This window comes from Anneissia japonica, unplaced genomic scaffold (assembly GCF_011630105.1).
Source record: "Anneissia japonica isolate Jap-2015-1 unplaced genomic scaffold, ASM1163010v1 scaffold287598_len761594_cov195, whole genome shotgun sequence".
Classification (NCBI taxonomy): Eukaryota; Metazoa; Echinodermata; class Crinoidea; order Comatulida; family Comatulidae; genus Anneissia; species Anneissia japonica.
The window spans coordinates 324318-346680 of record NW_022705477.1 but is presented as its reverse complement, the minus strand read 5'-3'; the positions used below and the strand labels follow the sequence as shown (position 1 = coordinate 346680).

The window sequence follows — 22363 nt, the reverse complement described above, 5'->3', positions numbered from 1 at the left end:
ACACGGAAAGGTTTGTATTGGTCAATTTGTAATTGTATTTTTTCATTCAGAACCCTAGAGAGTATTGAGTGCCATTTCTTATGTATGTTAGCTACATTTTTGTATTTTTAGTATGGAAGAGAATCACATACAGTTCAACAAACTTTCTCTTTTAAATGATCCTCTTCATCATGGATTACCTATGGGGATCCTTACCAACTCAGATATGACCCAATAGTCGACACACTTTTATCAAAAACACTTTTAATGGTCAATTTGTAATTTAATTCACAATACCAGATTGTATTGATGCATGGTTCCACATGCATTGTAGATGCTATCTACAGTATTTCGTCAGAGGAGGAAACCCTGTAGTTCGTAGTTAGTTAGAACATTACAATTAAAAGCTTTCCTTTTCAAATGAAGCTTTCAAATCACCAGGAAAAATCCAGAGGTGACGGAACTAGGGGTGCTGCGTTATGGAGAGTAATGTGTGACTGGAAATGGTCTGCAGTCAGTTGGTTTTTACCATGCGCCAGTGATGTTGGTGTACAGCAAGATGAAACTATTTATGTAATGCATCAATAAAGTACGGGGTTTGTCGGGTAGTGAAATGATTATTGTACATTTTAAGTGCTCCCTCCATGCATAAGTGTAAGCTAAATTACGGTGATTAATTAGCAAAGATATTGAGACAGTTATTTCGACGTTTACTCTTTCCAAGAGGGGATGCTTTGTGAAAATGAGTACGCCGCGGTAATCATTTTCGCAAAGGAATACACGCAGCTGGTTAGCTAACAATATGCAAATGTTACATGAACACCTGGGAAGGAAGGTGCAATATCACGTTCTGTTGTCTAGCATACGTCACTGTAGGGCGGGGAGGGAGGCCCTAGCCTACTGTTGTACTGTGTAGCGGGGCGGGGGGTACATTGTTTAAGTATTATACAAGGACTTGAAAAAAGCACTCCGGGAAAGTTTGCCTTACCAGGAAAGGTGACGTAATCTTATGACGTATGCATGCTAACTATATTGTGAGTGTGACGTCAACAAAAAATGAAAACTTTTATTATAACCAAAATATTAATAACTACAAGGTTTGTTGGCGTAAATTCCATAAATACGAATTAAGGGTAGCACAATCTCCTTGCCATACAAATTACAGCTCCCATTGACGTCTCAGTCGAGAAATACGGGTAGCTGAAATTTTCTCGCAAATCTGACTACAAAACCATATCCAAATTTTACGTTCCACTGCTGATTCAATTCTGATTTGTGCTCAGAGATATAATAATAGCTCTATGGTTGTGCTTCGCACACGCCGCTGAGGGCGCCAGATGGTCTTTACCAACCTAGATGACCCAACAAAGATGACCCACTTTTATCAAAGTTTAGGAAATACTTCTTATTGGTCAATTTCATTCACAATTCCGGTTTCCATTGATCACTGCATCCTCTTTGGCCTAATCAAGGAGGGAAATAAATTATGAACTAGCCACAATGAAAAGCTTTCCCTTTTAATTGATCCCCTTACATCACTAGGGATTGATCTATGGTAACCCATATATGACCTTATGACTTAACAAAGACGAAAGTTAAAGCCATTTCCTTTGTAAACATTTAATAACAGTATGTAGTGTTCCAATCCTCATTCACTAATTTATTTTTTTTTCTATATAGATAAATCTTAAATTTTACTTTTCCTTTATTTTGTAGAACAGCAATAAATAGGTAGAAAACACTTTACAGACCAAAAACATAATCCACAATCTTTTGTTCAGTCAGTTAACATTTTTTGAGTGAGTTTTTTGAGTGTGCAATAGCACATAAAGGTACACAAGTGAACTGACCATTTTGAGGCAATTCACTTACTGTTCTAATGTAGGCATTAGGAAGGAAGGAACTCTCAGTAACTTAAGTGCAAGTCAAGTTATTTAAAAGCAGATTACTTTTATATTAGGGGCAGAATGAGGAACGGGGGAATGGAATTGATGCCTTTCTGGATTCATCACTGTGTATTTTTTGAAAATGCTGCCCCTGATCATTATATTTTATTTATATATTGTTATTATACTGAGTTTGTATTTTTAATACATTGACCCATTACCTGGAGCAATATAATACTTAAATAGTGCATTGAGCATGAACTAATAATAAAAACAATAATACGTTGGTCTTATATAGCACTTCATGCCTAAAGCCTAAGCGCTTCACATTACTACCCCGGTTGTTGGATCAAACACGTATGGAACAAATACTCATCTCCCCGGGGAGAATTCCATAATATTGCAGCTAGTAATCAGCGCAGTTGTGTTCGAACCTACCAGGTACCCACTTGTACTCCTGGGTGGAGAGAGACAACTGTAGATGAAATGCCTTGCCCAAGGCAAGGACACAACCGATTTGCACAACGAGAGTTTCGAACCCCTGACCTCAAGGTTGGGAGTCCAGGCCACAACTGATGCGCCAACTGCTTCTACTATATAATAAAGACTGACAATAAAAATATTACTGCAAGTTTGGTGAAATAAATACAACTAAAAAATGAAGAGATATGGTTTAACCATGCATTCCTATTTATTGGGTTTACTAATAATCAAGACAGACGTACTTACTGTACAGTATATAAATATATGTTTCAATCTTTTTTACTTCCAACAATAGCATTAATGGAAAAACGAAGTGGAAAATGAGTATCTATGATTTATTTAAAATCAAAAATAATAAATAATAATGTATCCATTGCAGAGTCAATATTCTCCAGAACAATCAAGTTTCCTCCTCATAGTCTTTCAATAACAATGGCTGAAGCTCCGCCCCCTCCATTACATATGCCGGCCAATCCCTTTTGTCCTGGGCTGAGATTATGTACCATGTGACCAGTGATTCTGGCACCTGACATTCTGAAAAAGAAAAGAAAATATATACATTTAGAAAAGAAAAATGTACTGATGAAACAAGAATCTTGCCTTTGCCTTACAACTCAGTAGTCCTTGGAATATTAGGTTTTGATTGACAGTTTTAACATCAGTCTTAACAATTCTTGTAGTACAACTTGTAGGTATTTAATTCAATTTCTATATTGTTCTACTGATATGAGTATATTTTAAGGAACCATATCTCATAGCTGAACTTTATACCGTTGCAGGAGATAGGATAGGAGTATTTTTGGCGAGAATCACACCGAGGAGACTTATTTCCAGTGGGGTCCTTCTGGTGGTGAATTGGGCAGTACTCCAGGAGACAATCCCCTACTCTTTTCCGAAGAGTATACTGCGTTCTATATCGTGCACAAGGGCCATAAGGCACACGGGACCAACAGCTTAAACATCTCATCCGAAAGACAGTGCGCTATCGTAACTTGCATTTCAGCTCTCCAGCTGAAACATAAGGAGAGAAGCGATGGGAATTGGACCGGGCACCTAGAGATCTCCACGGTTTAGCGCACACACAGTGGTTACCACTGGCTTAATCGACTGAGCAAAGTCACTCTCTACAATTAAGTTTTATCGTATCGTAACAGCTCATTTACTATCAAGGAAACATGCGGAAAAAAGTAGTGGTAATGTTGATATTCAGTCTCTCAAACACTTGCTAAGAATTTTGCTTTTGTCCTATGCAGTTTTCCAATGGGTGTCACTATCCACCCAGGATTATGTGAGGGCAAGAGTTGACTTTGTGTACTCACCCAATGGGATGTCCAATACTGACTGCTCCACCATGGATGTTCACCTTTGCTGGGTCAAGGTTCAACGCTTTGATGTTTGCCAATACGACAACACTGAATGCTTCATTGACTTCAAACATGCTGATGTCATCCTGGCTCAAACCAGCTAGCTTCAATGCCTGCCCAATAAAACATCAAAGTATTAACCTCAAACATTTTTCTACAACAAACCATTGTAAATAATGTATAGTTTTGTATCAACCGGTCACTAACCTTTGGCATAGCGTATGCTGGAGCAATTGGGAACTCTATCGGAGCAACAGCAGCATCAGCAAAACCTGAAATTGAAAGAGAATGGTTACTGATGCTGTAAAATGTCCATCTTGACGTCCACTCTACCCACATATGATAGATGTGTGCCTGCACTGAACTGTAAGATTTTTACACAAGTTCTCAGTTCAATTCCATCTGGAGGCTGAAATACTAGTGCACTGACGAGATATATAATATGCTAACCCCCATGTGCAATATGGCCCAGTGCATATTCAAGAATGCTACGTAAGAGGGTGATGGACTTCTGATGGTGAGATCGGGGGTTCGACACCGGCGCTTGTCGCATTGGTTGTGTCCTTGGGCAAGGCATTTTACTTATATATATTTTTATTATAAATAGGTACTTGGTAGGATGATGTGGCATTGCAAGTATTAGTCTGTTCGGCATTAAATTGTATGTACAACTAGGAAGACTCCCTGGGGAGTGGAGGAGGTTACACTTTATGCTGGTTTGATTATGGATCCAACCAGGGGTAATAATAACAACATCGCCAGTGCCTTGTGTCCCTTGGCAAAAGGCGCGTTATAAATCTCTATATTATTACCCTCTTATTCATTACCAGGGACCCCAATGGAAATACGTCTTAAGATTTGCATGGGTTATCCTTGGCATGTTTTACACAATACAGAAAACCAAAAAAACCAACCAATTCATTACATTAGGTTATCATTATTATAGCACTTGAAAGAATCTAGAGACTTACTGACTATCCTTGCCAATGGTTTAACTCCAAGCCTGTCAGCAGCTTGAGCTGTCATCAACACTAATGCACATGCTCCGTCATTGAGGGTACTGGCATTGCCAGCAGTCACAGTTCCTAAGTTATAAACACATTATTATTAGATTCAGATTTAAGATTGGTGGTCTTACAACTTTAATATATTTGAAGATGTGTACCTTATGTGTAGTAATTATTATATCATTACACTAAATCTGAAGGCTTGCAAGAAGGTTTAATTTCTTCCTTTGTTTTCTTATTAGTACAGTCGAGACCGAAAAAGGGGAGGGGGAACTGAGGCCACTAGATATGTAATGTCTTTCATTACCATCCTTCTCAAAGACAGCTCTCAGTGTCTTGATCTTGTCAAAATTAACTTTGGCATACTCTTCATCACTTGAAATCACTACATCAGCTTTGCCTATTAAGTGGAACATAAAACAATCAGTTAAACATTCATTTTAAATGCTGCTATTACTGTATTCATGGTGGAGCTGGAAATTTTAAATAATTTTTGAATTCTCATATTAAACAGAATGATAATAGAAGGGGGGGGGGGGTGTTAGAGGAGAGAAACTATGCTTCTTGTGGTAAGAGAAGGTAATGAATTTAATGTTCATGGCAACTTCAGATGTAAACGGGTAGAATCTAAAGTACAGTATAAGAACTGCACTGATGGAGCAGCTCTGGTACTGTTACAGAGTCTTGCCATTGTAAAAGCAAATGAATGAAGTTATATGTTTACACTATTGCCAAGTCTTTTTTGAAGAACACAAAATAATAATTATAATTTATAATTATATTTATAATTTATATTTATATTATAAGTTACTGTACCTCTTTTTTGCGGCACACTGACAGTTGTTAATTCCTTGTCAAAAATACCATCCTTTGGATAAAAACAGAATTATTGCATTGATCAATATTTTTCATAACAAATGATGGACTACCAGAGTGTGATAGATAGGTAACTCATATATAAATAAATATACATTATTGCATTTATTCAAAGATGGGAACAAAGATATGAGACAAACAAATAAATGGATATAGACAGTTAATGAACATTCAATAATGCACCATCTTTCGGAAGTTGTTGGTCTTGCGTGCACTATGACCAATATAAAGAACACTGTACAATTTTTGAAAAAGAGCAGATGATTCATGTGCACTACTAATGGAAATAAGTCTTTAGACTTTTGTGGGTGGGTTATGTTTGGTGGGTTTCAACAGAAAAAATCAAGATAAAAAAAATCTGTCAGACAAAATAGCCATAAACTTATAGAACACTTACTGCAGCTGACTGCTGGCTTTTCTGGTAGGAGCTGATAGCAAAGTCATCTTGTTGTTCCCGTGATATTTCAAACTTCTTTGCACAATCCTCCCCACAGTTTCCCATATGAAATTTATTGTATACGTCAGTCAAGCCATCCTTTACAATACCATCCTGAAAAACACAATGCAAAACATGTCTTGAAATTAATATCAATAATAATAACCACTTATTAGACGCCCTTCAAAAGAGACCAGAGCAAATCATTAAAGTTCAGGTTTAAAGAGCAATGGAATATCATTAAACATTATACCTAAAATTATTACAAAGATGAAGTTTAAAAATTTCACAATCAAATATAAATTGCTGGAAACAAATTGGTTTTCAAAAACTTTTTAAAACTAAGTTGTCTGATTCATGGATGAATATTGAATCCCAGCACGATGGCATGCATTTTGATACATGGAGTATGTATTATACTATCTTGTATTGCTGTGTTCACAATAGATAGTTGCTTAGTTTATAGTTTGAGGATTAATTTATTAGATAAGTTAATACCTATATGTTAAGTCAACAGCTACATGGACAGATATGTGGAAATTTAAAAGTTTGTAGCTTACACTGTCACTACCTACATTTCAAATAGCTTACCTCCAGACGGTGACCTCCATAGGAGGGGGCTGCACGACTCATCGTAAATGGAACATTTGACATCGATTCCATCCCACCAGCAACCATCACTTCCTACAGTAATAAGAAGACAAAAAATTAAAAATGTTGAAATAGTAATGCAAATATAATGTTAACAATGGATCTCCAGAATTCAGCACACAAACAGTGGCTACCACCTGCTCTTTTCCGACACGAATTCCATTTTTATTATTGACATCAATATCAACAATCATGTAAGTATTATTAAATTATTCTTAACTACAGTAGAACCCCTCCTTTGGGACACCCCTATTAAGGGGACACTTTTTTCGGGCACTAAATGAGAGATGGTATATGTTTTAACACTATGCCAACTCTTATTCAGGAAAAACCTTATTAAGGGGATATATTTTTTGTCCCCCGAAAGTGTCCTCTTAATAGGGAGTTCTACTGTACTATTATTTTCATAATGTATGGTGTTACTAACCTGATGTCCACACATGAGACTCTGAGCAGCCATCATGATGGATTTCATGCCGGATGCACAAACCTTATTAATTGTTGTGCAAGGGGTATTCAATGGAAGACCTGATAAATAAAATTTTGAAAATATATTGTTTGTTGCACTAATTTTAAACATATTCATCAAATACAATAGTAAAGTTGCATAAATAAAAGTATATTTGGTAATAAAGCATTTCGACAATAAAGCTTTTTCAAAATAAGATTTTTTTTGGTTCAATGCATAAAGTCCTTGATACAATAATATACATATTTGTATAGATGGAGACAAAAAATGCAAATTAAAGATAAAGAATTTCAGATACAAAATGTAATGGAGGTTTATTGTGAGCAAATAGCTTACCGGCACCTAAAGCTGCTTGTCTGGTAGGTGCTTGCCCTTCCCCGGCCTGCAGGACATTTCCCATGTACACTTCATTAACCTGTTCTTTGGCAATCCCTAATAATTTAAGAAAACAAAAGTAAATATAAAGTTAACACAACACAATGAGGTCACTGAACTATAATTTTAACTTGCTAATCCAAACAAACTTATTGTGATTAGCGATCCATAATATTAATATTGTGGCCTAAAAGCACAATCTTGTGTCACAGTAAACCATAAAATCTCTTCCTTGAACACCATCAGATTTTTTTTTCAGGACTCGCACTGAGGTCCTAGTCCGCCACTTAATTCAAATCCTCCTGTTGGATTCTTGTCAGCAATTTTATGGAGCCACCACTGACTAACACCACATTGTTAGATACTTCTAAAAAATAATTCCATTGCCTTTACAAATATGATAAATTTCAATGTAAACTTACTATTTATTATTAAATAACTTAATGTACTTTGTATGACCTATCTACTCGGGCATTCATTCAGTCATATAATTTTTCCAAGGTATACAGAAACCAAATCTACTTTTATTTTCCATAAAATAAAGTAATACAATATAAATTAAGAATGCAAAAAAAAAATTGAAACAAATACATTGTATGGAAGGAGGCTACAGTAAGTAGCAACAAGAGCTTTAAGACGTAGCCACTTTCAAAAAACGTTGGAAAATGACCGTTACCATTGTTTAGAAATAACCTAAAAAACTGAATATAACTAACCTGCTTTCTCGATAGCTGCCTGGATGGCGATAGTTCCAAGTCTAGGAGCTGGTACAGATGCAAGGCTTCCACCAAAGGAGCCTATTGGTGTACGAACTGCACTAGCTATAACTACATCCTATAACACAGGTATTAATAAATTGATAAAACATATACAACATCAAACAAAAGCTATTTTGATGAATGCAGCTATGCTTTTAAGCAGTATTTTTAAAGGACAAACATATTTAATTAATGGTTCACAATTATTCTCTTATACGACAGTACAGACATTTGAATAAATACATGTAGAAAATCCTAAACTATATTAGTATGAAAGTGTGAAAACACATCTTTGGAAGAGCAACTTACGTTCAAACCAGCTACAGAGGTAAACCTTCTTGAACAACCTTGGCATATTCTAAATAACTGCAAAATACATAAAACAATAATAGTACTGAACAAACTTACTAATTTTTTTAGTACACAAAAAAAAATGCAATATCACTATCATCAGCATTCACTGACCTCTCTCACCTCATCACTTACACTTTATTGGGATAAAAAGCCATTTATCTTTGGCGCTAATGCACTTTCGCACCTAAATTTTAATACTTAAATAATTTTTTATCTCAATATTCTTCTCACCGTCACAACATATAATTAACAAACATATTCACATGATTCTACCACTCACAAAGTACTTTTTTCAACAAGTAATCCCACAAATAAGTACAGCAACTCTGTGCTCACTAGCACGACGAGCAGCAGCCATTTTGCAATCAGTAAGAAATTGCCAGAATGTCTGAGTTTGCAGCGCAAAGTTTTTTTTAATTAAATGTTTATGAAAACTATTTGCATTTGTATATCATTTCATTTATGCGTTATATTGTATGGTGGTGTTGTTTGACTACTGTATGTGTGTTCACATGACATTCACATGTACAATAATTACAAAAATTAGTAATGATCCAAATATGTACACAGATATACAAACAGAGCCTAGGCCTAATCCAGCAAAACAACTATCAAAGCCAATGATAAAAGTCGGTTCGATTCACCTAATTTACGACAAGAAAGTTCAAAAAGATGGTACTGCATGATGCCACATCTTGTTGTCGGATGTTCCATGGGAAAATTCTGATTAAAATTTATATAAGACTGGGCTTTTCTTTCAAAATTTAAGGAATGACTCAGACATTCTGGCAATTTTTAATTGATTGCAATTAGTACAGCTCATCGTGCTAGCAAGCGCGGAAACCCTGTATCAACCTGTGTTTATAAAGGTTTCTTTTTTGTTAAAAAAATGTACTTTGTAAGTGGTTGAATCATGTAAAAATGTTTTATAATATGTGTTGTGACTGTGAGGTACGCTTGCCTAGTCTAGCTAGAGTGTTACCAAAATGAGCCGAGCCCCAGCCAAAAAAAAGCCTTGCCCTAGCCAGGTCGACGACGTAGGACTTCTTAGGGTCCAAGCCTAGCCTAGGCTAGTTTTTTTAAGAAATAAGGCCTCTCTAGGCCTAGTCTAGGCTAAGTTAAGCCTAGGCCTAGTCAGTAAGCTAGATACTACACCTAGGCCCTATGCTTATTACACCGCATCTAGACTCTAGACCTATATATAATTTATTAGTGTATTTTGTAATTGATATCTAGTTATTTGCAGTTAATTTACCTTAGGAATTCTCCTCGAAGTACTCATGGACGCCGCCATCTTGTTAAAAATTTTCCAAAAGGGTAGTTCCCCCATATTCTGTACAGGGTGTGCAATTTAACAAGAAAAATCTAACCACAAAATTAAGTTTTATACATAATCATATTTTGAAATATATTATTTAAGGGTTACAGTGTACCATTATTATTATAAATTAATTTGAAATAAACCATAAAGTTAGTGAATGAAACTGTATCATTTTAATAGTTACCAAACAATTAAAACAATCTCCCCTGTTATAGAATGGATTTGATGACCCGGAAAAGAAATATATGGGGGTCATTAAAGTTCAGTGGCTGTCCGTCGACTACGTGCTGTTTTTCTCTAGTGAAATTTTATTGTAATTTGATTTTTTTCTCATTTAAAGGTAAGCATTACGATTACAATAGTTTAAAGTCAACTCCCCAATATAACAAGTAACAAACTAAGGTATTTTAACATCAGTCAATTTTAGCAATATGGTATTCGTTGGTAAATACTGTAGGGGGCCTAGGCTAGCGCTCTAATTTAACTCTTGATGATAATATTCTCGATCTTGATTACATGATTGAGCAGCTCCAGCACTCAATCAGCACCTTGGCCTAGGCGGCCTAGGCTTAGTTTAGTTAGATTATTCTCCTCTTAACTTACCATTTTTTTGCAGCAAGTTTGTGTTTCTGGTAGTATAGTGTTTTCTTGCAGTAGTAATTCATTTTAATATGTATTTATTTTTAAAAATAATTGAAATGCTGGACAGGGGTAACTTAAAGCCCCATTCCCGGCAAAATTTCACTAAAAACTGACTTTTTTGTAGATCGCATCCATTGGAATACTCTCGCTTTTATGTATACTTTATACAGTCAATAAAGTGCGCCCTCTCTAATGAGATTAGTTTTTGTACTTCGTATCTCGCACAATGCGTTCGTTCGGTCGATAAGTGTCAAAATCTCAGTCAGAATCAGTTTTTTAACAAATTTGAAATAATTCCTATGAAATATTATATTTCACAAGTGTCATTACTAGCAACGGAAAATATCATGTCGGCCGTTTTTTTGTGTGATAACAGAACCTAAATCGAGGTAAGGCTAGGCCTAGACTAGCAGCGTTGGATAGGCTAATGTTTTCGGCGCCTACAATATTTCTTCTCACGACCTGTCGCAAAATCAAACATGAAAATTCACAATACACAAAAAATCAAATTTCAGTCTTATTTTACATTTTTTTCATTCTTAGGAATGTCTGAATTCAGTTAAACTAGCAATTCCGTATTATATTTATAAATCTTCATAACATTATACAAAAATTAGATTTTTTTTAAAAACTGAAATTTTGCCGGGAATGGGGCTTTAAGCAAAGTACATTGCTATAATTCAGATGAGCCAGCTACCCCTAATAATAGAACAATTAAATATCATTCCTGATGATGACATAATTATGTCGAAATATTGAATCCCAACACGATGGCGTGTATTTTAATTAAATATAAATTATAATAGAAAATTACAAATTAGCCCTTGGGATTGAAAAGCAGTACCTAAACTACAAAAACAAAACCATTTTGATATGTATGAATATTTCATTAGCTAGAAACAAAACCGATAGGGGACGCTGTTTTTCATAGTTCCAAACATCGCGATAGAAAATAGTGCTCCGACGGATATAGGATACCCAATGTATTAATTGGGTATTTCGCGGATATATATCACAATTTGGCCGAAATAGTTCCGGATAACTCTCCAGAAATAAATTCTGAGCCAAAAAATGTTTTTTTCAAGCGCGCGAATCGATTCGGTAAAAGTTTTTTTTTACAACAAATGTTTTGACGCTTTTCAAGAATAGAAGAAATCCTTCACTAGTTTTTTTGTTAACAGGTTTTTTTTCTTTCAGTTTTTAAACTATAAAGGTAAGCAAGTTTTAAATAATACCCTGTAATTGTCGTACCAATAATTTAAAAAGATTTTCTGAAATATCATATTCTATTACCTTGTCGCGTACTGGAGCTAGGTTCGGCTCCAACGAATAGAGAGCGCCCCTTGATAATTTTTACGGCGGCTACACGCGGGGTAAACGATGTTTTCCCTGCTGGCTACCGTGTTGTCCGAGCCTACAGTTAGGCCTAGTGTAGAGTTAGGAGATTTCTATCTATTTTACGTAGAATCTATCAGTTTATATAAATTATAAACGTTTGTAATTGTCAAGTATTATTTTAGATAAAAAATCATAAACTTATTTATAAAAAACAATTTTTTTGTTTTTGTTTTTTTTTGTTTTAATAATTTTACAAAACTATACAACAGCTTATTTAGGTAAAATATTTTACTGTCTTCCAATTATTACCAAACATAATTTTATTACTCTTGTAGAAATAAATAAATTAAAATAATTTTTTCCCTAAATTTAATAAAAACTATATAACAGCATATGTGGCAAAGACAAGCCAAACCAGTCGCTCGTCGCAAATTGTGTTTCAGAGAAAATGGCCAAAACAAACTGGAATGTCAAATTTAAAAAAATCTATTTTATTGCACTAAACTAACCTTTATATATGTACACATCATTCTATGCTGTTATTTTCCCAATTTTCAATGTTAAAATAACACTTTTTAAGGATTTAAAGATAGTTTCTGCATGAGAAATGCCTGAAATCATAAACTTTGAAGGCTTATTTCTCATATATTGTTCTTTAAACAGCTGTGTGTTTAAACACTTGTAACTTCATAAGGAAATGTCCGAGTTGAATGATTTTTTTACCATTTTATAGCTATTATTTTACTCTCTAACACTGTATTAATAACTCAAAATCGATTTTTGCGACGAGTGACTGGTATGGCTTGTCTTTGCCACATATTTACATAAATATTATCTTCCAATTGTTAACAAACATAATTTTATTACTCTTGTAGAAATAATTTTAGTTAATTATTATTTACTAATTAATAAAAATAATTATATTTTTAAAGCATAGATATGAATGGGTTAAACTCATATTATTGACAATTTATGTCTTAAGAAATTAATATATTAACTGTAGGCATAGTTCTATAAAACAAATTGTATTAATACTGTAATCTCAGTATTACATTGTTAACTTTATGTAACTATAATGGTATGAATAATTAAACAAATCATACTAAATTGTTATATATTTAGCATTTTAAGTTTCTTTTTTATTGGTGCTGTTTGATGATCCTCATTACATTTTAAACAAGGTACAGTATTCATCTAAATGCATCATTTATTCTGTTTATGTTATAAATAGACAATAATAATTTGCAATCATGAATTATTTAATTACAACATGTAATTGCTAGTATACATTGTAAGTAAACAAATATTTAGAATGAATGATCATTGCATTTGATTTTTTTTAAATTTTGTAAAAGCATGGAAGAAGATGCAAATTATATAGGTAAGTATTCAGATGCACTAGGGATTAATTTATCCAGTCTTGAGGAAGATGGCACTTGTAGGCTCGATGGTCGACACTTAACTAATGGTGCTGTGCTTGAAATGCGAGACGTTGTGCTGAAACTTAAGCGGCCAATTGCTACACACAGCACTTGGTTACTCAAGATCCTAGAGCAAAACGATGTTGACGTGAGTAATATTAAAGACAGTACGCTGCGAGGGAAGATTACTGTTATCAAGAATATGCGACAGAATTTAAAGAGCAGAAACAAATCGAAGTTGGATCCATTTTTATCTGAAAGGTTTGCCATTCCTGTACCCAACACAAACAAGAAGAAAGCTGTTAAACGTCGATGTGAAGAAGTTCATCTGTCTTCTTGTAAAGATTGTGAGATGCAGTTTACTGTAAATGAAAAGCTGGCGGCTGAGGTGAAGATGTTAGAAGCTTCAATAGTGGATCTAAAGAGACAACTGGAGATTAAACCGAAAGTTGTTGTGAAAAAGATAGGTAGCTGCAAACGATTGAACCAGACAATTAGACGAAAGAATATGCAGATAAAGTGTTTAAAAGCAAAAGTACAAAAAATGAAGAAAACTATGAGACAACCATCAACACCTGTAGATCAACAACTGACAAACCTGAAAGGTCAACTATCATCCATAAAGAAACAGAAATACAGACAAACAAGTGAATATAATAAGAAAACTGGAAACCTGGAATCAGACATAGTTAAAGTAAGAAACAAAGTTGTGGTACTACAGAGGAATTTGAGATGGTTAGAGGATGAAAACACCAAGCTAAACCAAGAAATTGCAGTGTTTACAGCATCGTCATCAAGAGAGATAGCCACCAAAATAGATGGTAAAACATTCAACTGGCCTGTGCGGAATGCAGTTTACTTTTGCCTTGAGCAGGAGGTTCCAGCAAGGAACATTCCACATGTACTGCGCTATGCAGTTGAAGAACTTGCTGGCTTAAAAATTGGAGTTTTACCGGATGCAATGTCTTGTTTGCGCATGTTGCGGGAAATGAGAGAGCTATCCCGAATGCAAGTTAGCGAGGTTTTAAAGTCAGCAACGGACACAACTCTAAAGTATGATGGCACAAACAAAAAGCGTACTCACTACTTGGAGGTGCAAATTTCAGATAAAGATGCCACATACACAACTGGCATAACCAGGCTACCATCTGGGACAGCTGCAGCCAACACCCAGGGGATACTACAAACATTTGAAGATCTAGGAGCAGCAAGCCAGGCAACAGGAGGCTCAGCATCTAAACAGCATATCCTGGACACAATCACAAACACAATGACGGACCGCTGTGGTGTAAACAAGGCTGTCAACAAGGAACTAGTTGATTCTATGTCAGATGGTAGCAAACATCTAAATGAATTTTTTTGCGGAATGCACCCCTTGGATACCTTTGCAAAATCCTGTAACCAATCTCTTTCAACATGGGAGCAAGAGATTCTACCAGCTGAACACAGAGCAATGTGTTTTCGACGTAGAAGCTTAAGTGGTGCTCAAAGTTTCATTGCTGGCGTCTGCAAGCTTTGCTTCAACAATGCTGTTGGTGTTCCAGCTGAAATAGATGTATTTTTAAAGAGCAGAGGGATAAAAGTTACTGATGTCTTATCACCTGTGATGGGAAACAGGTTCCACATCTTGTATCGTAATGCAGGAGCAGTTCACTTCCTATTGCCCCACATTGTGGAATTCCTGACCAAAGTGTGGCTGCCAACGAATGACTTGCAGAGAGCTGTGTTGGTTGATAGTAGGACGTCTGAATACACAACAGGATGCCGAGCTCTTGGCCTAATAGGTAAATATGTGTCGGGTCCTTGGATGAGGCTGGTGGAAAGGAACCAGAATATTCTTGATTTAAATACACCATTTACGCTAGCTGTTGAAAGAATGGAAAATTGGAAGGTTAACGCATCCTTACTTGTAAGAGGCGAAGCAGAATGCTTGTTTGCCGATGTTCCAGTAATCAAAGATGCTGTCTTCGATAACTTAACTACACCTCATGAAAATGATCAGCAAGTTGAAACATTGTTGTTGAAACTTCTAGATGTTATTCTCGATGTATGTAAAAGACAACTTGATGATCAGCTGCCTGGTGGCATACATCATGATCCAAGTGAAGCATTACAACAGCAAGCCAGGTCATGTGTAGGAAACAACATCAGTGGAGAACGAGTATTTGGGCTACTAGACCACTATGTCAGGAGAGCACCAAATGCAAGCTTAAGTTATATTGAGAGTAAGATTGTCTATAAATCAAACAAGACGTCAGATTGGTTGGCGAAGAAGTCAGTGGATGAACGAGAGGAGCTACTGTCGAAGGCGAGAATGCTGTGCCTAAAAAGTAAGCAAATAGATGCAGAGAGAAGAGAGACATTGACTGTCCAAAAAAGACAGCATCTTGATGAAAAACGGAAAGAAATCGTCAACAAAGAAGATAGGGCTAGGCTGCTCAATGAAAACCTACTAAATGACTTAATGCAGTATGGTGGACTATGGCAAGATGATATCAGCATGGATTCAAATTTGGAGGCCCTGACGTCCAACAAAAGGCAGTTGATTGCATTGAAGGCCCAACTGAATGTACGTAAGAAGATTCTAAATCAGAAGGCAAATGCATCCCTGTTCTGTTTTTCTTTTAAAAGAAAACAATTTTCTGTTGATAAATTAAAAGAAAATTTATCTGTTCTGATGTCCTCAGAAGATTTAGATGATCTGCACATAAAGAACATAATAATGGACCCCCCAGTTCTCCTGGAAAAGAAAATAGCTCATTTGTGGTCAAATGAGAATGATGGAATCGTATCTGACACATGGTACAAATGCACTATAGGTGAGTATACGGAAGCGACTTAGAATTCAAGATTGTATATGTGGACCCCCTAACAAAGGAAATGGATCATTATTATTTGGACACCAATGAAATTGTTGCAGATATGAAGAGTGGAGATTAAGTAGTCATATGGGACTGATGTTAATTCAACATTAGCTGGAGAATCTGGAAAAAAAGAAAAAAAGAAAATGATGGGCAACGCTTTACAAAACAAACGGTTCTTTTCAGAACCTCTAAATATCCCAAAAGAGATTTGATCAATGATTGCTGCCTTGTGTAATTAAAAAAAAAAAAAAAGTAGTTGACAATGCCCTTTTAGTAATGAAATTAATAATAATAATAATGGTTAACAATAATTATGGCAATAATATAAAGTAATATTAATATTAGTGCATAATAAATAATTTTAAAATTCGCTAATTACCCAAATTTCCACTCTGAAAAATATTAATTCATATTTAAACATTTGACCTTTACCGGTGACCTTTGACCTTAAACAGAAACGGTGACTTTTGACATGTGATGATGACCGCTGACCTAACTTAATAATTACATAACTAATTATGTATAGTAATTATACAATGTGATGTTACATAAATAAATACTGATAAATACAATGTAATTAACATGGCCTAAAATGCTACACACTGTAGGGACACATTTCTTGGATAATAAAAACAATAGGAATTAACTCCGGGAAAAAACGTACTTAAAATTGCAATATCTCCGCTGATACTGGTCCGATTTTCATAATTTTTGTTTTAAAATGCCTTTCTTATAAAAATAATTAAAAAAATATTTGCAACATTTCAATTTTTTATGTTTCTAGCTAATTTCATGATTGATTATAAAGTAAGATTATATTTTACATTATATTGGATAATAATTTTTGTCAATTTTCAACATTAGAACATTATGGTTTTAATATGTTGTTTTCATTTATAGATATGGATGTAATATTGACAGATGCAACATATAAGAAGGAAGAGAAGCTGTTTATTATTAAAAAAAAGAAGAAAGAGGAGCGACGTGAACCAATAACTGTTTCTTATCAATTACGAGATATTAACACAGAATTGGTGAAGGCATGGCAAGATATATTTGCACCTCATGAAAATGTTGTGGTAAGGATTAATTATTGTCAATTTTAGAATACATGTTAATTGCTTAATGAATTTTTTCAATTATCAAAATAATCTTATTTTCAATTATATTTTGTCAACATCAGTCAATAGCAAATTTTAGATTAAATAATTGTACACATTACAATGAAGTACTGTTCACTCTTATGTATACTTTAATACCAGCAGTACAGTACTGTAGAGTACTCATAATTGTTTCTTTTTTTAAATTTAATTTTCTTCTCTAGGTTAGTGAAGGTGACATATTCAAAGATGCTCCAGCTACAGACGCAATAGTGAGTTCATTAAAAAAGAATTCTATACTTATTCTTTCAATTTGCTTTTAGTATTTTAATCAATTTAATAAGTCACTGTAACTTCACATCATTATGCTTTATTATGACTTTCTTGAAATGAAAAATTGAATTAAGTAATAATAATAATAATAATAATAATAATAATAAATAATAATACACATTTTTAAAGTGCCTATTAAAGCGAACAAAAACTGTCTTGTCACTGGCGCATAAAAATAAAAATAATAATAATAATATTAATAATCATAATCATAATAATAATAATAGTAATGATAATAATTGACTTGTGTAATTAACAATATTCATTGAATGTATAGGTATCACCAGCAAACAGTTTTGGATTTATGGATGGTGGTATAGAATTAGCTTATTCAAGACACTTTGGACTTCAACTGTGAGTTATCATTAGTATTTTTTTATCATCTAATAATAGTATAGTAGTACAGAAAATATTAACAACAACAATGAATATAATAATGTAAATTATTGATGTAGATTATATAATCAGAGTAGTAAGAAAACTTTGAATGAAGATTATTCATAATTAAAATACCCTGTCCAGTATTACTATTTCTAATATTACTATGTATTTAATACAGAATGAGTCGTTTACAAGAAACTATTGATAATGAAAAAGATGGAGAGTTATTGGTGGTAAGTGTTAATCAATATCTGGGATATATTGCATCACATTCTACAGTTAATGATTTAGCAATACCAAACTTAGCATCGAATCTTCCAAAATATATTTTTAATTATGTTTTCTTTACTTTATGTTACTGTCCTTATTCAGTCCATACATACAATAATATCCAATCAGAATTAGCAATTCATAAAGACTGGTGTAACAATAGCTGCTGCCTTTTCTTTAATTTTATCCATGAGATGTTTACTGTTGTATTTACCCAATTTATTTTAGTCCTTAATACAAAAGTGACAAATATTTGTGTTTTGCCCATACATGGGTGTTATAGGATATTAATGATGCCCATATATGGGCACAAAACATTTGATAGTGTGGACTTAATTATTATCAATATGTATATATAGAATGTAAATAGGCTAGTATAAATATTAAACTATATTTTTTGGATAATTTTTATTGATATTTCATTACAACAGGGAGATGCCTTAATCCTTTCTACACATGAGCACTGTGTATTCGGAAAAACAGAACAATCATCATGGCAAGGGTATAACCAGGATATTCCAATCAAATTCTTAATATCAGCGCCAACAATGCGTGTACCGATGGATGTATCAAATACAATGAATGCTTATCTCGCATTCAGAGCTGTTATTTTAAAAGGTGAGTTTTTTAAATGCTATCAATTTGTCAGAGAAAAATTATTTTTTTAAATGAATTCTTTTTATCTGTATTCAAATTATTTATTCTTTCCATATTTAGTGAATAAACACAATAAAAATCCTGAGAATGATCCAATAAATTCAGTACTGTGTCCAGGTCTAGCCACATCATTTGGAAACATGGCTCCGAGGCAATGTGCACTACAGGTAATGGCTCATCCTGGCATGAATTCCATTCTCTCTCCATGTTCAATTAATATTTAAGATGCAATGACTGATGGTAAATACCGTAACATGAAATGATTTTTGTATCTGATGTTTTGAATTAGTGATGTACTTTTTATTGTATTATATTTGAATGTTTTTTTTATATGCAAGGTTTTTAATTTTATCAAGCATTCAGTTTCTTCATTTGGAGATAATAAATTTATTGTGATTCTGATTCATTTGTAATGCTTAAATTCAAAGTTGTGAAAAGCTGAGAAAGTGTAGTCTGATAAGAATAGTGCTTGTTCGTCACAGATGCAATGGCATAACAGGCACTACTATCTTATGTCTTAGTCCGGGGACTCACTACATCCTACAGCGACAACGTCGTCTGCTGATTGTCGGTGGCAGTCTGAACAGGTCGTCATTAAAAACGATCCGTTGCGTGTGTGAGTGCCCGGCAGTTGACAGTTGGTTATCATGCCCGCCAGAAAAAAGAATAACCAACAGAATGAAAATGTTACCATATTTTACAGATGAAATATGCATATGAGATTTACGAATTAGGATTACACAAGAATTTAAGACATCCAGAATCTCTTGGTGAAGTCTGGGAAAAACAACTATCACTATCAGCAGTAGGTGCAAATAAGTAAGTTAATCATTTAAATATTTCAGATGTGGAATTATTCCATTGTTGTATAGTTGAAATTGCCTATGTCGAATCATTACAGATCATTAATTAATGGAATACACAACTTGATGTGTAAAATAAGATTGACTTATAAATTATTTGAGTTAGGCAAGTTTAACTGTATATCATCTTGTGTTGTTGGAAATAACACAGTATACACAGAAGATCTGTCTGTGAATTTGGGGAAAAAATCCTCAAACACTCCATTAAAGTGCCTATTTATTAGGATTAATATTGACCCATGTGACACAGATTTAATCAATTTCTAGTTTTGATTATACATAAGTTAAATGGTCACATGTATCTATGTATCTTGCACCTATATTGTTTAATAAGGATTGCTTTTAACTGCTTTGTCAAATGAAATCCCCTCAGTAATTGTATACACTAGCTAAGGTCTTTCTTTTCTTTCCTCTGCAGAAGTGATCATGTTCATATCTAGACCTAATTGCAGAAACCAATTGAATTTTAATGAGTTGAACCCTCTATCAAGGAAATGTCGGAAATGAAACTATGTGCCATTAAATAAAATTATGACATTAATCGTGACACAGTCTATCTGCCATAACACTTTAGCTGTCAATCATGATACATCAGTGATGCTTGATCATCTGCCATGATTCCATGTCAATCATTTGTGACAGTTTTGAATGAAAGTGGAATTATAGGTTTCAGTTAAGTAGTATTGAATCATTCTGGCAAGGATTTACTTAAATGATGTCCTTTCCTTAACCAACTGTAATGAAGTACTTATAATAGCCTGTACTTTTGTTGGGCCTTATGAGTACAGTACCAAGAATAACAGAGTTTGCCATAGTCTTAAAAATTACCTTGGGAAAAAACAGGATATTTGTAAATATATTTGTAGGTCTTAATGACATGGAGAACACAAGTTGTTTGAAAATTAAGGAGAAACCAAGGATTGTTATTACTGTCAGAAATTTAAGCAAAAACCATGCAACTTTAGGACAATTATCTTAAGTACAGTATTACAAGACCAAAGAACACTATAACAAAATTGCACATTGGGAAATTGTAATAGGAGGTACAGCACTAGTTAAAACCTAGAAAGGCCCTATATTTTATGGAGTACCAAGGTTGGTCGGCAAGATGCGACTTGCCATTGTAGTATGAAATGTGAATTCTTGTTTTTTAATAATGTTCTTTGTTTTGATGTTATTTTCCATATTTTAAAAAAAATATGGAAATTCATAAAATCATGGAAACAATCAGATTTTGATTTCCGCTTATGAATACCTGAATCATGTTTTAAAAATATTTATGTACTTCGAAAGTATTCATATTATCAAAAAACTAAATGATTGTGTATGTACAATGAGGCAATACATAATTTAAGATTTTGAAACTATAAAAATTCACAATAAATATTGTGAATATACGTAGTGTAATTCTGCCAGCTTATGTATGTTAAAGACACTCTTATCAATATGTTGTAGTTAAGGTTATGTAAATGAGCAAATCTCTGCCAGTAATTACCCTGTAAAAGAGGCTATGGTATTCAATCATCACAATCAATTATGAGAGAAGGCCCACAGTTAGACAGAAAAGGCTGGATGGTAAAGCTAAGTTTGTCAGTATTCATGAGATGAATATGATTTTTGTAGTTAATGTTTGGTTTTGAATCTTCCATGTAGCTTATTGTTTTTTCAAGCATTTCAATGTTTTATCGCACAATTCCTGGTAAATGCCATGATATTGCCAGCCTTTAGTTTTGTTAGCAAACTATCATGTAACCTCAAACACTTCAAGCACCATCAGAATGTTTTACTACAAGATGGAAGTTCATGTCTAATAATTCTGTAGAATTATACAGAATATTTATGAATTATTACACTATTAAGATTTGAAAGAGGTTTTATTTGGAAGAAATATTTTATTACAGTATTTAATATATTTGTAAAACTGCACAAATCTATTTCAGATATGCTTAAGATGCAGACTAATTTTATTCCAAACCCTTTGTCCCTTCTCAGGAAGCCCAACCATTCATAAACCTGGAGGCTATGTTTTGCACACACCAGATAAATAACATGCTAACAGTTGCGTTCGTACAAAAAATATCCCCGATCCAGATATGATCACTGGCTAATAGGATATTGGAAATGCGTGTGTGTGATTAGTTAATGATAGAAACACGCTCATCTTGCTAACCATTGATGTATCCAGATCCTGGTAAAGGTTAACGCTAAACACACGGGTGCTAACGCTTTCCATGTGACCGGCTATGGATTTGAACCTGCAACACTTATTTGACAGGTCAAATTGATACTGCTGTGCCGCATGCTTTCATATTGACATTTATTGAAGAATTGGAATAAAACAATATGTGGTAAAAAAAATAGTCTAACAACCATTAATTTTGAAATCATAATTGAAGAATCGACTGTTACCTCAAAAAGACAACTGTAGTTGTACATTATTAGAATACAGTAAGTATATACAGTATAATGTTTCAGGAAGCAAATAAAACTACAAAAGTGTAATAAATTGAAATTTGATGTCTTATTTTTTTTTTT

The 22363-nt window shown here is 33.9% G+C and overlaps 2 protein-coding genes across 2 annotated transcripts; one reads left to right on the top strand and one right to left on the bottom strand.

The window, feature by feature from the left end:
• Nucleotides 1-1583: 1583 nt before the first annotated feature.
• LOC117105546 (acetyl-CoA acetyltransferase, mitochondrial-like) lies at nucleotides 1584-9984 on the bottom strand. The gene is made up of 13 exons (XM_033246714.1): nucleotides 9894-9984; nucleotides 8594-8650; nucleotides 8243-8360; nucleotides 7488-7583; nucleotides 7110-7210; nucleotides 6623-6715; nucleotides 5993-6145; nucleotides 5536-5587; nucleotides 5027-5119; nucleotides 4684-4797; nucleotides 3920-3984; nucleotides 3668-3825; nucleotides 1584-2882 (listed from the first exon to the last, which is right to left on the bottom strand). Exons 1-13 carry the CDS (start codon nucleotides 9966-9968, stop codon nucleotides 2762-2764), a joined length of 1296 nt encoding a protein of 431 aa, XP_033102605.1. The 5' UTR covers nucleotides 9969-9984; the 3' UTR covers nucleotides 1584-2761.
• A 3311-nt stretch (nucleotides 9985-13295) lies between these two features.
• LOC117105571 lies at nucleotides 13296-22340 on the top strand. Its single transcript, XM_033246750.1, has 9 exons — nucleotides 13296-16179; nucleotides 17125-17303; nucleotides 17549-17596; nucleotides 17935-18011; nucleotides 18217-18271; nucleotides 18740-18926; nucleotides 19026-19132; nucleotides 19669-19784; nucleotides 20247-22340. Exons 1-9 carry the CDS (start codon nucleotides 13296-13298, stop codon nucleotides 20266-20268), a joined length of 3675 nt encoding a protein of 1224 aa, XP_033102641.1. The 3' UTR covers nucleotides 20269-22340.
• The last annotated feature ends 23 nt before the right edge of the window (nucleotides 22341-22363 follow it).